General features: G+C 32.6%; 2 protein-coding genes across 4 annotated transcripts; one reads left to right on the forward strand and one right to left on the reverse strand.

The window, feature by feature from the left end:
• The first annotated feature begins 4,171 nt into the window (after window positions 1-4,171).
• LOC110623775 (thioredoxin H9) lies at window positions 4,172-8,550 on the forward strand. Of its 3 annotated transcripts, none has more exons than XM_021768798.2 (6): window positions 4,172-4,348; window positions 4,497-4,558; window positions 5,938-6,022; window positions 7,221-7,334; window positions 7,706-7,828; window positions 8,204-8,550. In XM_021768798.2, the coding sequence occupies exons 3-6, from the start codon at window positions 5,996-5,998 to the stop codon at window positions 8,354-8,356; spliced, it is 417 nt and encodes a 138-aa protein (XP_021624490.1). In that variant the 5' UTR covers window positions 4,172-4,348; window positions 4,497-4,558; window positions 5,938-5,995; the 3' UTR covers window positions 8,357-8,550. The 3 variants fall into 3 exon arrangements, with proteins under 3 accessions (XP_021624490.1, XP_021624489.1, XP_043815869.1); XM_021768797.2 differs by having other exon boundaries at window positions 5,958-6,022; XM_043959934.1 differs by lacking the exon at window positions 4,497-4,558 and having other exon boundaries at window positions 5,958-6,022.
• A 909-nt stretch (window positions 8,551-9,459) lies between these two features.
• Window positions 9,460-13,353, reverse strand: LOC110622444 (receptor-like protein kinase FERONIA). Its single transcript, XM_021766937.2, has 2 exons — window positions 10,086-13,353; window positions 9,460-9,887 (listed from the first exon to the last, which is right to left on the reverse strand). The coding sequence occupies exon 1, from the start codon at window positions 12,827-12,829 to the stop codon at window positions 10,148-10,150; it is 2,682 nt and encodes an 893-aa protein (XP_021622629.1). The 5' UTR covers window positions 12,830-13,353; the 3' UTR covers window positions 9,460-9,887; window positions 10,086-10,147.
• Window positions 13,354-14,189: the final 836 nt, after the last annotated feature.

Raw genomic sequence — 14,189 nt, forward strand, 5'->3', positions numbered from 1 at the left:
GGATGATATCATTATCACAGGAAGTGACATTGCTGGCATCACATCCCTAAAAGAATTTCTAAAAATACAGTTTCATACAAATGATTTAGACTCCTTGAAATATTTCTTGGGAATCGATGTTATGTGGTGTAAGAAAGGCATCTTCTTATTTCAAAGAAAATATGTTCTTGAGTTGTTGGTAGAAACATGAAAATTGGGTGCTAAACCTTGTAGTACCCCAATGACCCCTAACCTTCAGCTTAACACAGAAGACAGTGAGCCATTGCAGATCCTGAAAGGTATAGAAGATTAGTCGAAAAACTGAATTATTTGACGGTGACTCGTCCTGATATTGCATATTCAGTGAGTGTAATAAGTCAGTTTATGTCCTCTCCTACTGTTACCCAGTGGGATGCTCTGGGCAGATTCTTTGTTACCTTAAAGGGACCCCAGGGCAAGGCCTATTCTATTGTAACCATAAGTACTCAAATAATTATGCTTTTCTGATACTGATTGGCAGGCTCGAAGGTTGATAGGAGGTCAACTACTGGATATTGTATTTTTGTGGAAGGTAATCTAGTCTCATGGAAAAGTAAAAAGCAAAATGTGGTCTCTCATTTTAGTACTTAATCTGAATATCGAGCTATAGCACAAGCCGCTTGTGAAGTCTTATGGTACGTCAACTATTGGAAGAAGTTGGGTTCACAAATTCGGTGCCTGCTAAGTTGTGGAATGATAATCAAGCAGCTATCCACATTGCCTCCAATCCAATATTTCATAAGAGGACTAAACACATCGAGATTGATTGTCATTTTATTCGTGAAAACGTCCAACAAAAGATAATATCAATAGGACATATCCGAACTGGAGAACAACTAGGAGATATCTTCACTAAAACTCTAAATGGGACTCGAGTTGATTATATATGTAACAAGTTGGGTTTGAAGGGAAGTGTATAGATTATAGGAAGTAAATATGTTAATATAGAAAGTAAATATTGATAGATGAGTCAGTTGCTTAATAATTGTATAATCATAGACTTAATTTTTCTTTATGTTTAGATATAATCTCTCATATATAAATAAGTTGTAATTTCTATTGTAAAATACAACAAATATTAATATCACTCACTTTTTATATCTTGAAAATAAGGTGAGACTAAACAAACTAGTCTGGTAATTAGTGTTTAACTTGTTTTAATTTCTTTATTTCTATCAAATAATAATAGTAATAATAGCCACATTAAAATATAATGATTAAAATTGTGAATAATCTCCTGTCTCATTGTTCTATCTCAAATCTAACCATTATCCTAAGAATTATTTATTGATAAAATTGTTGGGTTTTAATCAAATTGAACGCAGCGAAATGAAATATAAAAATAAAAATTTTCACAAATATGGATCACGTTTACATGAAGAAAGCAATACTATTTTAAAAAAAAATAAATACCTTTTATTTTTCTTGCAGCAAAACACGAAATCGTTCACTTTAGTTAAGTTATCATAAACCATCAACCGTTCAAGTGTTCTGTCTCTAATGATATCTACACAGAATGGTAGTAAAAAAATCTTAGAATAGTTTTAGGGGATTGAGAAGGAGAGAGCTTTTGAATACTAGCTCTCTACATTTTCTATAAACTCTAGAGACTCTTAAAAAGAGGTTTCTATAAAAAGTGGACAAAAGTGCTCATAACATGCTCTTTTATATTTAAACCTTAGGATTTTAGTGTAACAGTATTTATTTATTTATTTAACTAATTAAATAAATAATTATAATTATAGCTCAGAATTTTAATAAATAAGCCATATAAATCTTAAATAATTTTAATTAAGTTTTTATTTAATTAATTAAATTATAATTATAATTATTTCAAATTACAATTTTATCCTAATGTCAATCTATATGCAATGAAATCTTATTTAATTTAACTTCTCTATATTTTCTCGTATGATTTTTTATGTGTGTGATTCATTAAGTTTTAAATATATTGACAACAAATATAATTAACTAATTAATTAATTTAAAAGTCAAAAATATTGTCTAACAGTATGTCAAAACTATCCAAATATTCAGAATATCAAAAGTGGTTTGACTTAACCTTTCAATGCATAGTTTGCAATGTTAAATCATATTAGTTCTTATTTATTAGCCATTGATCTATTGCATGAAATTTCAAATCTCATTTACATGAAATTTCAAATCTCATTTACTAATTTCTTTTCACCTTGCGTAAGAATTTCATGATTAATACCAGTATAGAACAAATGAGATATTTCTTAATTTAACTTAGGGTGATGAATCTTATCTCAATTTAATAGATACCTTCATACATTTACTAATATATCTCATTCATCCCCGTCTATTACTCATAAACCAAACAACGTGTAAGATGAATCAAAACATAAAAATTTCCATATAAAATTATTTATTGATTTCAAGTTAAATAATTACCTACACAACCATCACTGAAATAATCCATAAACACAAGTTATTTTTCATATGTATTTCTCAGGCGGGTCGATTCACTGCATTTATTCATAAAATAAGTACATACATATTAGTTTTAGATATCTCACATATCTCAACGTATAAGATCAGTTACTTTCTCTAAAAGTAAAAAACATAATATATACTAGTCTCAACAGCTCTAATTATTATTTAATCATGATAAAAATATCGATCAAGAATATTTACAGATATTACTTAAATCCAATAAAAATCTCACAATTATAATCATATTATAATTTTCTTTACATAATAATATAATCTCGTGCACTTTATCTTTTAAATTTGATTTTATTTAAAATAATGTTAAAATTTTCAAAATTACACACAAAAATCATCCCACGAGAATGTTTGAATATAATCTCATATATACTTATGAATTAGTAATTCAACAATATTCTAAATTAAAAAAAAATCTCTAACATTATGTTATTTTATATTTTAATTTAAATATTAAAAAAATTGACTAAACATTTATATTTAATGTAATTTTTTAATTAATTTTTCAAATTAAAACTAATGATAAATAATTTAATTATTAAATATATAATCTATACTTTCAATCATAATAAATTTTATTTTACAGTAATAATTATAAAAATTTTATAATAAATATATTATTTAATTTAAAATAATAATATATATAAAATAATAAAAAATATACATCTATTATAAAATTTTATTAATTATAATTACAAAATAAAATCTATATACATTTGGAGGTGTGGATTATATATTTAATAGTTATATTATTATTATTTTTAGAATTAAATATATTAATTAATGGATTTAATATTATTTATTTGTGAAATTAGTTTATATTTAAAAATAATAAAATATTACATATAATTTGTCCACCGAATTTTTATATTTTAATTTTTAAAATTTTATAAAAAAATTAAACTTAAATATAAATATTAAACTAATTTATTTAAAATTTAAATATTTAAATTAAAAAGGTTTTTCAATTAATTATATATAAAAAAGGTAGCAGGCACATTGTCGGACTCCTCCAAGGCTATAAACCACAGTCAACGCTAAATTCTCATGTTTTTATACCCGCCACCAGCTGCCGCTGCCGGTTTGGCAAAAAAAAAAGACCAGCCAGCGACCAGGTTATTATGGGCAATTTGCTCACTTTTAATTTAATTAAATTACCCTTTCTCTCACTTAATTATTTAAATATTAATAATTCTATCGCTATTAATCAATTAGAGAAAATAGATAATTAAGACAATGAAAAGTGAAGTATAAGACATTTTAAAAATTATAAAATTAATTATTATGTTTAATATAGATATCAGAGAAAAATTAATTAACACTCTCTATTTTTTAAAAAATAACAGTTAATTTTGGATAAATTAAATTTTAAAAGTGATAGATAAAAGTGAACTGAGGAATTTATGATATAATAAAATTATAATAAGTTTTATTATAAAATACGATAAACTAATTATAAACTATAATTTCTTAATTTTATTCTAAAAAAATCTTTATTTTAATTTGTTAAGCATATAAAAAAAAATATAGATAGTAAGAATTTTCGGTCCGTAATTAAAGTAAAAGGAAAAGCAGGAAACTGTAATTCGACATCAAGGCTTCAAGAGAGATAAACGACATCGTTTGAAACAGTTTCCTTCGTCCTTTGCATGCAGAAATTACAGCAGGCGAATAAAAAGGACAAATGAAGCATTAAACAAACAAACAGGGAAAAATCTGGACCTCTTTCCTTCTTTTGGGTTTTCCCTGTTCCAGTCCTCCATAAAAATAAATCTAGGGTTTTTTCTTTTTTCAATTTCAATTCGAATTTGGATACTGCTTCTTCTTTTGCTTCTTCTTCGTCGTCGCCTATTTCAACAAGGTAATGTGTGTATCATATGCCAGCTTTTCTTTATGGTTGTTCCTCTTTTTTTTTTTTTTTTTTTTTTTTTTTTTTAAAAAAATCAGTGTTTATTGATATAAATCCAAGTGTCATCGTAATTCAATTGAGGTTCCTTTTCATAAATCAGAAATTTCTCCTCTTGTATTCTCGTGAAATCGAGCCACGAAAGGAAAAAGGGAAGAGAATTAGGTACGCCTTTGAATATGATAATTTTCGCTGCTTCAATTGATTGCCAATTTTAATTTAATTCAATTGTCAGTTTTTAAGTGCAGCCCGTAGGAACTTTCATTTAGAAACTCATGTTGTTTTTTCGATAAGCACGCTTTATTGATCCAAAGTCGCAAACCAAACCAGATGCCCCTGAATTCAGAAACATGATACAAAAATAAAATTAGCACAAAGGCTAAAAAGGATACTTGATTACAAATGCTACAAACTAACAAAAAGCGTGATTTATAATAAAAATAATTAATTTCTCAACTCTTATCTATTATGAAACAAAACTTCTTGATTTTTGAAATATTCTTCTTCTAATTGGTTTTATTTGTAGGCATCGAAGGAAAACTGATAGTTATTTTTTGTGGGCATCAGAGAATAAATTTTACAAGAATATGCTGTTTTTTAACCCCTTTTTTTTTTTTTTCCACAAGTGACTTTAGCTTTCCAAGCTAACTTTAAAAACTGATTTGGAAATCTTTGCCTTTCAATGCTTTAGCAGCCCATGTGAACTTTTTATTCCAGTCTTCAACAGCTTTGTGCCATTTTTTCCAATGATCAGCTCAGACAACTTGCTAGTTAAAATGGGTGATTTGAGTATCCACATGTCTATCACTGGACAAGCATTGAACAGTAGACAGATTCTCCCACTTTTGTTTGTTGTCTTTCTATCATAGGAATACGAAGACTATTGAGAAAACCTAGTGAACAGGAAAAAGAAACAATTGATTGAAATAGAAAGAAACAAAATAATTGTGCCACTTAAACTTTGGATCTCTGCTTAAATTTTCCAAGCAGAAGCAGGTAGAAAACTTGCTATATTTTGCAGCAGACTAGAGTTTGTCCTGCTCTCGATGATTATCAAGGAATGACTTTGGTTGTCAAATGATGAAGAGCCCGTAGCAATTTATTTATGATACTCAGTTGACATTCATGAGAAGTATCTAATGAATTATGAGCCTAGATAATCTCACAAATTGTGCCTTGAATATGAGCTAAATCGTTGTAACACACGGCATGCCAGCATCAATCATCCCTAGTAACAATAGTTGCCCCTTTAGAATGTTTAGGTATTCATGAATCACATACCATTCTTGCTCTATGAGAAAGGCCCATGTTAGTGCAAATTATTATACTACAGATGAGTATACACATCATTTCTAAACTTGTGAAAATGAATTTGATTTTCACTTAATCATCAAAATTTTTCTCCAAGTACATAATTCACTTGGTTCTGAGAGAAGCCAAAAGTTTCTGTTGATAAATTAAATATGTCATTGGGTTTTTTTTTTTAATTTTTATTTTTGTTAGAAAAGTTTTATGGATTCACGTCTGAATGCTCTGACTTTCAGTGTTCCTTTGGTACTTGTAGCTGCTCCAGATTAAACTTTTTGGTTGTCTATATAAGATATGGGACAATGCTTATGTTCTGATAAGGTAAGTGCATGTTATAGTAATGATATTACACTAAAAATGGATATTATTTCCTCTTCTCTCTCTTTTCGTAAGCTTCCTCTTCTTTTATTTATGTGTTTTTATTTCCTCAATACTCAGTAGTGCTACAAGAAGTTAAGATCTTAGTAATGTAGTATTCATAATAGTTTTTTGTGTTCGAGCAGTGAAACGAAACCTTAGATGGCATAATATGGAGAAAGTTTTCTTTTGTTTAAAATAATCGGCATCTTGGGATAATTTGGCCAAAAAAAGAAAAGATTAATGTGGTTGAATTCAAACTAATTGTCAACTTGGACTAGAGGTGGCCAGGGTCGGTTTAGGCTGTTCAAGGTTCCATGGAGTTCCTCTTGTTTCCGGTTTGGTTTCGGTTTTGATCAAATCCCATGGTTATTTTTTAAAAAAAGGCAAATTTACTACTTAGTCCCTATAATATGAGGAAACTCATTGGTTAGTCTCTCGGTTTGAAAAATAAGGTATTAAAAAATTTACTAATTAATCATTCCATTAGTTTTAATGCCTTATTATTAATCCCTATAATATGAAAAAATTTATTAATTGTTCCCTCAATTTTATAAAAATGTCTACTATTAGGCATTAGCCCCTCAAACAGGCCTATTTTCTAAAAAATGTTTTATAATTTTTTTAAAAATTAGAAAAGGTGTTTATCTTATCTTTTTTTAAAAAATTTAAAGAAAATTATCTAATCTTTAGATATATTTTTTTAATGATTTACTTTTTAAATGTGAAAGTTAATTTTTTTCAAAAGGTTTTTGAATTAGGAAACCATTTTTTAGTATTAACAGGTGTATGCATTTTCCAAGTTTTCCCTGGTTTTCTATAGGACGTGAAAGCTAGAGTTCTCTTAGAAAATGAAACTGTTTTCCATTTAAGCAAACATGCTCTGATGTGTCTATTTTCTGAGCTTTTCATCAAATAAATAGGTCTGTGTTTAGAGAGAATATAGATAGTGAATCATCTTGAACATGGAAATATTTGATTCCATGGCTGGCCCAAACTAGGTTTACTCTTCCACTTTTCTCTAACCTCTGTTTTCTTACATTTGTTTTATAGGATTAAATTGTGCCTTCCCACTTCTAAGCATGAAAGCATACTTGGTGTATATACTACTATGAATAATTGCAATTAAAATTTTTGATGTTGATATTTTTATTGTCAACAGGGGGAAGATGATTCCGATCAGCATCTTGATTTTGCTGGCAGTAATGTGCACCTCATTACTGCCAAGGAGATCTGGGACGAGAAGTTGTCAGAAGCTAGTAAGGATGGAAAAGTAGTAAGTTACTTTGACTTCATTTAAGAATGTAATGAGCATTATTACAACATTTTATGGGGATCATTGCACCACTGTTGTGTTTTGATTGGTGTACATCTTGCAAAGGGACTTTGAAGGCTTTTGCTTTTAGAAAATATGAGATGGTAACCTTTCAAGTAGTTTACTTTAAGAATCAAAACAAGAGAATCTAGTATGCTCATTCTAAATTTCCTTCACATTTGTTTCCCATGAGGATATGCTTGCTTGCAGCCAGCTATTGCGTGTGCTGGTTAATTTTTAAATTACTGCTGCATTAAAAGTTGATTTGATCTGTTTGATCATTATTATTCTGTAAAGTATTTTCAATCTTGTACTGAAGATGGATGTTTCAGGTTGTGGTGAATTTCAGCGCAACATGGTGTGGTCCTTGTAAGGTGATTGCACCATTCTATCGTGAGTTGTCTGAGAAATACCCATCTCTAATGTTCGTGGTGGTTGATGTTGATGAGTTACCGGTGAGTGATAAAATTATTTTGTGTACTTGGCAAAGAAAATTGACTAGCATTCCTGATGTTTGGAATCCTGTTTTTTAGCCTTGGGTTAAGTGCTTGCTTATCATCCATCTAAAATCTAAATTGGTGGAACTTTCTGAAATGGTGCTATATTTGCATGATATCATCGTTTTTAACTGTTGTACATACAACATGCAGAGTGCAGATAGATGTTGGATAAACATGGAATAAATATAAGATCAACCTGATTTTGCGACCTATCCAATGAGCACAGATTGTGCTGAACTTAGTAATGGCATTGCATTAGTAATTTAACTTTCCCATGTCTCATTTAATTAGTATGTTTTGGCTTAATTTAAATGTTACTTGGTAAAACAGGAATTCAGCAGTTCATGGGATATCAAAGCTACCCCAACCTTTTTCTTTCTAAGAGATGGGCAGGAAATTGACAAGCTTGTTGGGGCCAACAAGCCAGAGCTGCAGAAGAAGATAACTTCCCTTCTAGACAACGTGGCTGATAGCGTCAAATGACTGTTGTGTTGCTTCGTAATTCGAAAATTTGAGAGTGCAGCAATTAGCATCTTTATCCATTGTGTAGTTTGCTACTTCGATTGTTAATTGTGAGGCTTCCATTTTGCCTGTCATGTAAATACGCCTACTGCCTACATGAAAATTTTGGAATCTGTCAACTGTGAATGAGCAATTCCACTGTATTCTTCTAGTAACTTTGCTTTAAAAATGTGAAATTTGTTTTCATTGTTCATGTCCACCGCAATCATTTTCCCCACTCAACTTCAGGAACCATAACATTTATTCAAACAGATGATTGCGACTTTGTGCTGCTGCACTTCTTGCATGTGCAGGAACTGGGAACTTTGATATGGTCAAGATTGTTATCCATACTTTGAAGCAACTGGATGGCATGGAACTAGGCAGTAATACCAAGTTATGTAAATTCATAATTTTTTTTTTTTTTTAGAATTTTAAGGTTTATGAGCCCAAGTTGTAAATCTGCTTCTTCCCGAATTTCTTAACATCTTTTTTCTGAAAGATTCTCAATGCTTAACTTTTAGTTTAATCAAATGTTTGTTTAAACCGTCAACTTATATTGCAAAAATTTGCAACCAAATTGATGGTTTGTTACAATCATAAAATATAATCTCTCTAAAATATCATTATGTGGTAATATCTCCCACTAGAAGCCAATTGAGAAGGGCGTGGCTTATATGCATTAGCTTTGGGCGTATCAAAAAGTAATAAAAATTGGGGATGGATTTGTAATTTTCATAAAATGTCGTTTTATTATTTCAAGAATTTATCACTCCAATAATAATTTCATAACTTTTCAAAAAAATTACACTCCCTCGGTTTCACTCAAGCTGTAACTTTTTAAAATTATTAAAATTTTAAAAGCAATTAATTTTGTTAACACCAATAATTTACATCATATATATTAAGGAGTATCAATGTTCATTAATTAATGTTAACGATATTGAAATAAATTTACAATTAAATACTTGTAGAAATAAAATAAAATAAAATAATTATTTTTCTGAGTGAAACAGAGGGAATATCATTTTCGTTTGAGAGAAAGAGAAGGAAAAAGAAGCAATCAAACATCTGCGAAACAACTAGGTCAATTAAGTTCCCCATGTCTAATCCACAATTATATTAATGATTACCATACGTTTGGTTAACATTAAAAATTCAAATCTATAAACAAAAACTCTCTCTCTCTCTCTCTCTCTCTCATCACTTAGTCAACAAGAAGATGAGGCTGGCTGGCCACTAGACAAAGTAGAAAATAAACATACAGCTCTCCCACTACCTTGGCCAGCTGATCCAAATATTCTTCCCCAATCAAAATTTGAATTTTATACAATTTTTGGGCACCAAAGGTTGGAAAGTCGCTGTCTTTGGCCATCTATTGCTTTACAACGTCCAACATGGCCCCATCCTCCATATGCAATGATCCCATTTTTTTTGGTAATAGGGTCACCCCCAAATTCATCTTGTTCACATTACCAGCTTCAATCATCAAACTCAAACCCACATAGTCCACCTAATTGGAAACAAGAATGAAAAGATTTGCAAGATCTAAGCATCACAAAGCATAAAAAACATATGACAGTCAATACCATATATTAGTGCTATGGCGGATGGAAGTGCAAACACCTTATTTTTTACACTCTTCAAGTAATTGTAGATACAAATTATAACTGGATTGATCATAACATACCATAATATTGAAAAAACTTACAGAAAAAAAGGGATTAAATGAATTGCTCCAATTTCTTGTATGATAATGCAGTCCTCTTGATCTCAACGACCTTTCGGGTTCATGATCTGCGAGAACACAGCGCTTGGTGTCAACCCGTCTGAGTCTTCACTAGCAAGGCTCCGACCGCCTATGCTCATGCTCATTCCGGTGCTCCTTGAATCTGTAATGTTACCATCAAAGCCAGGGGAAGCATCGGGGTCTTTCTTCCCTTTAATGGCAGGATTAAATGACATCTCCTCGCCGTCTATTCCACCAATGCCTTTCCCACTCTCCTCTGCACTCTCTTGTAGCTGCAAAGCAAATTCAAGGTTCCATAGCACATCTCCCATTGATGGTCTCTCAATGCCCTGATCAGACACACACTTCATTGCAGTCTCAGCAAACTTTCTGAAGCATTCAGGTGCAATCTTCCCCTTCAGATACGGGTCAACAATCTGATCCAGAATGCCTTTATTGAAGCAATGAGCAGCCCATTCTGCCAAGCTGACTTGCTCCTTTGGCAGTGTTGGGTTCAAGGCTGGTCGAGCGCACAGGATCTCAAACAGCACAACTCCAAATGAATAAACATCTGATTTTTCAGTTAGTTGCTGCCGCCTAAAATACTCTGGATCCAGATATCCAAAACTACCCTTCACTACAGTGCTAACATGGGTGTGATCCAAGGTAGGTCCTGTCTTTGACAAGCCAAAATCAGAAACCTTTGCGACCCATTTCTCATCCAAAAGAATGTTGGTTGTCTTGACATCCCGGTGGATAATAGTGTGTTTGGCACCAGTGTGGAGATAGTGTAAACCGCGAGCAGCACCAATGCATATCTCGAGCCTTTGCTTCCATGGCAAAGGAGGTTTTTGGGTTTTGTATAGATGCTCACGCAGTGTTCCGTGAGCCATGTAGTCATAAACAAGGATCATCTCACAGTTCTCCTCACAGTACCCAATCAATGAAACAAGATGACGGTGTCGAAGTTTGGAGAGCATTTCAATCTCAGTTTGGAACTCATGCACACCTTGCTCAGAAAGCGGATTGCCACGCTTGATTGCAACCTTAGTTGTCCCACCATCAATTTCCCCCTTGTAGACCTTGCCAAAGCCTCCCACTCCAAGGAGCAGAGCCTCATCAAAATTGTTAGTAGCAGCCTTGATCTCAGCAAATGAGAAGTGGCGGCAAAGGTTTGAAGGCAAAGAGGAAGCATAACTTCCGGTCGTGTTTGTTTTTGCTGAACCAGCAGAGTGAGAATTTCCATACAGAGAAAGAGGAAGCCACCCAGATGGCCCCTCACTTGCACTTGACTCCTTCCTTTGTCTATGACGACGAGATGCAGCAATGACACAGCAACCAATGACAATGGCTAAGACAACTCCACTGCTTACACCCCCAGCTATAATTGCTTTCTGGTTCTTTGAATGGCCAGAGCCTGATTTTGGTCTGACCAGTGAAGGGTCAATTACATCCTGTTTAGGAGCAGGAATTGGATTGGGCCCAGCAAGATTATTATCACCTGGAGTGCTAATTTTAAATATCTCAACTCCATTTAAGATTGCATCATAATACTGAGACTTCAAGGCTGAATCCGTATTTGGATGAAGTGCAAGCCACAGATCTTGCTGAGGGCTCCCACCAGGAACAAGCACTACATAATCCTTATGCACTGGAACTCCATTGTGAAAATTCGCCCAAGCAACCACATCGGCCTGATCCTCAGCAGTTTGATTATTGAGGAAGATGCTGAACACTCTTTGATTAATCTTGGTTATATTCGACGCAACTTCACAAAAATGTAGCCTAACCAAATAACTGAAACCAGAGTCAACGCTAAAAATCCAGGTCAAATTGTAATTCACATTGATATTAGCATTCGGTCCCATTGATCTAGCAGTAGAATAGACATTAAGTGGCGCTATATATGGAGGCACGGGCCTTTCAATCGTCATGTTTGGATCAGCAGTCTCTGGAACTCCAAACCCTGCTCCATAAAGATATGGCTGGTCATCGGACCAAGACCTAAGCATACCTGTATCTCCTGACGGTGAGATGTCGTTCCCACCCACATTTAACCGATAAACATTCTCAAGTGCAGTACTGTTATCTATAATAAATGGAGCAGAATTACCCACTAGCATTAAAGTTCCATCAGTACTACTATAAATATCAGGCATCGACACTATCTCAATCCCATTGATGAATGCATAAGACTTTGAAGGATTCGAAGATGGGCTGAAAGTAATGTTCAATGTTCCACCATCTACATTGATAGAGTACTCCTTCACAATATAAGCAAAATTCAAAGCTTCTGTTGTTTGAGCAGCACTGAAGTTCTTAAGAACAGTATAAGACCCAGCCGTGACGGAAAAAAGAGAATCAGACGCATTTAGCCCACTGTATGAGGCAGGATAGAAGTACAGACGTACGAATTTACGACCATCAGCCAAGGGGAAACTATAAGTAAAATTAGAGTGAAAAACACGAGCAGTCATGAAAGGGACTTGAGGGACTGCAGGGTCTTGAGTAGCAGCAGGGGATATGGTTGAATTCACAGTCGATGCCAAGAACTTAGAACCTTTATCTGCAGTCCATTTCTGACCATCGGCATCGGAATCATCCGAAGATGCCCCACAATCTAAGAGTATTTTATCGGTTGGCAAATAATTTTGGCCAAAGCCAACAAGAATTGCAGAGGCCAAGCAAAGCAAAACAAGAACAGAAGCAGGAGAACACCTACCCATTCTCCCCAAGGACTCCAATTTGACAGTAGAAGCAGAATTAACGAAGAGGAGAAAGCACTAACCCTTTACCCAAATCCAGATTAGAACCCCAAAAAGATCAAATATACAGACAAAGCAGCAAACTGGAAAATGCAAGATCTGAGATTTGAACCAAAGCAATCAAGTCCAAAGCCTGAACCTTTACTTTTCAGAAAACAAACAAGGAACCCATAAAATAAGAAGAAATCCAGATCCACAAAAACAATAGAGTAAAGAACAAGAAGCTGAAAACTAGCACCAGATTGCAGAGAAGGCAAGGAAAGAAAGTGAATTTCAAGCCATTTTCAGCTCAAGGGGCGGAACCAAATCAACTACAGTGAGGTCTTCTTACCTCGCAGGAAGGCGAGAAATCTAACTCAGCGAGTCGAACCAGAGAGATCGAATCTCATCGAAGAGGGAAACGGAGCGGGTGAGAGTTTGAGAAGCTGGGAGGCGAGAGCAAAAAGAAAAGGTAAAGTGGCTCTCAGTTATCTTAAGACAGAGATACTAATAACTGGTAATTAACATTAACTGTCGCTGCTAATCATGTTAGTTGTTTAATATTATTAATAATTATTTATTGTAAAAATAAATAATTTAATTAAGAAATGACGATAATGACCTTGGAAGCGCTAACTGTATGTACTGCTGAGCTGGCAACAGAGTAGAAAAGCGGCGGTGCCACGCGGTTCTCCTTAAATGTAATACCTTGGTTGTCTTTTTCAACTTGGACAATATATTTATCAATTTGAGTAATTATTGTCTGCTACGGTACTGTTTAATAAAAAATAACAACTATTAAATTTTAAAATTAATTAGTGAATTTTTTTATATTATAATTTTTTATTTAATTATATATAAAATAAATATATTAAAAAAATATTTCATTTACTATTATATAAAATTTAATTCTTAAATAAATAAATATTTTCTTTAAACTTATTTTATAATTCTCAATCTGATTTATTTTTTTGGCTAAATCGTGGTAGGTTGGGTAAGTCTATTTGTTCACCTGTCAACTTTAACTTGAGACCTTAGAACATATTTTTCTTCTTGTGTCTAATCATGCTAGAGCTACGTAGCTTATTAATCTATGTGAATATAGATTTGATCTTGTCTAGTTTGATGGACTATACTGTGGGATGAAACTCAATTAGATCTTGATGATTTTAGACTTTTGGCTCTTGAATTTTTTGTTTATGGCATATAAGGAAAAACGTCCAATCGTGATATATTTGATTTGATCTTAATTTTCTTATTATTGCACAAAAAGTTTTTATAAACTTTTATTAGCTTGAGAATAATAGTGTTTTTACTGTTTCTCTTATTCTAACGATCAACA

This window comes from Manihot esculenta, chromosome 9 (genome assembly GCF_001659605.2).
Source record: "Manihot esculenta cultivar AM560-2 chromosome 9, M.esculenta_v8, whole genome shotgun sequence".
In the NCBI taxonomy this organism is placed as follows: Eukaryota; Viridiplantae; Streptophyta; class Magnoliopsida; order Malpighiales; family Euphorbiaceae; genus Manihot; species Manihot esculenta.

Excerpts from the sequence above, each read along its gene's own strand:
- LOC110623775 (XM_021768798.2), top strand. The coding sequence starts at position 5,996 with ATGGGACAATGCTTATGTTCTGATAAG. Across the intron at positions 7,335-7,705 it reads CTAGTAAGGATGGAAAAGTA|GTTGTGGTGAATTTCAGCGC; the intron begins GTAAGTTACTTT and ends TGGATGTTTCAG. Across the intron at positions 7,829-8,203 it reads TTGATGTTGATGAGTTACCG|GAATTCAGCAGTTCATGGGA; the intron begins GTGAGTGATAAA and ends TTGGTAAAACAG.
- LOC110622444 (XM_021766937.2), bottom strand. The coding sequence starts at position 12,829 with ATGGGTAGGTGTTCTCCTGCTTCTGTTCTTGTTTTGCTTTGCTTGGCC.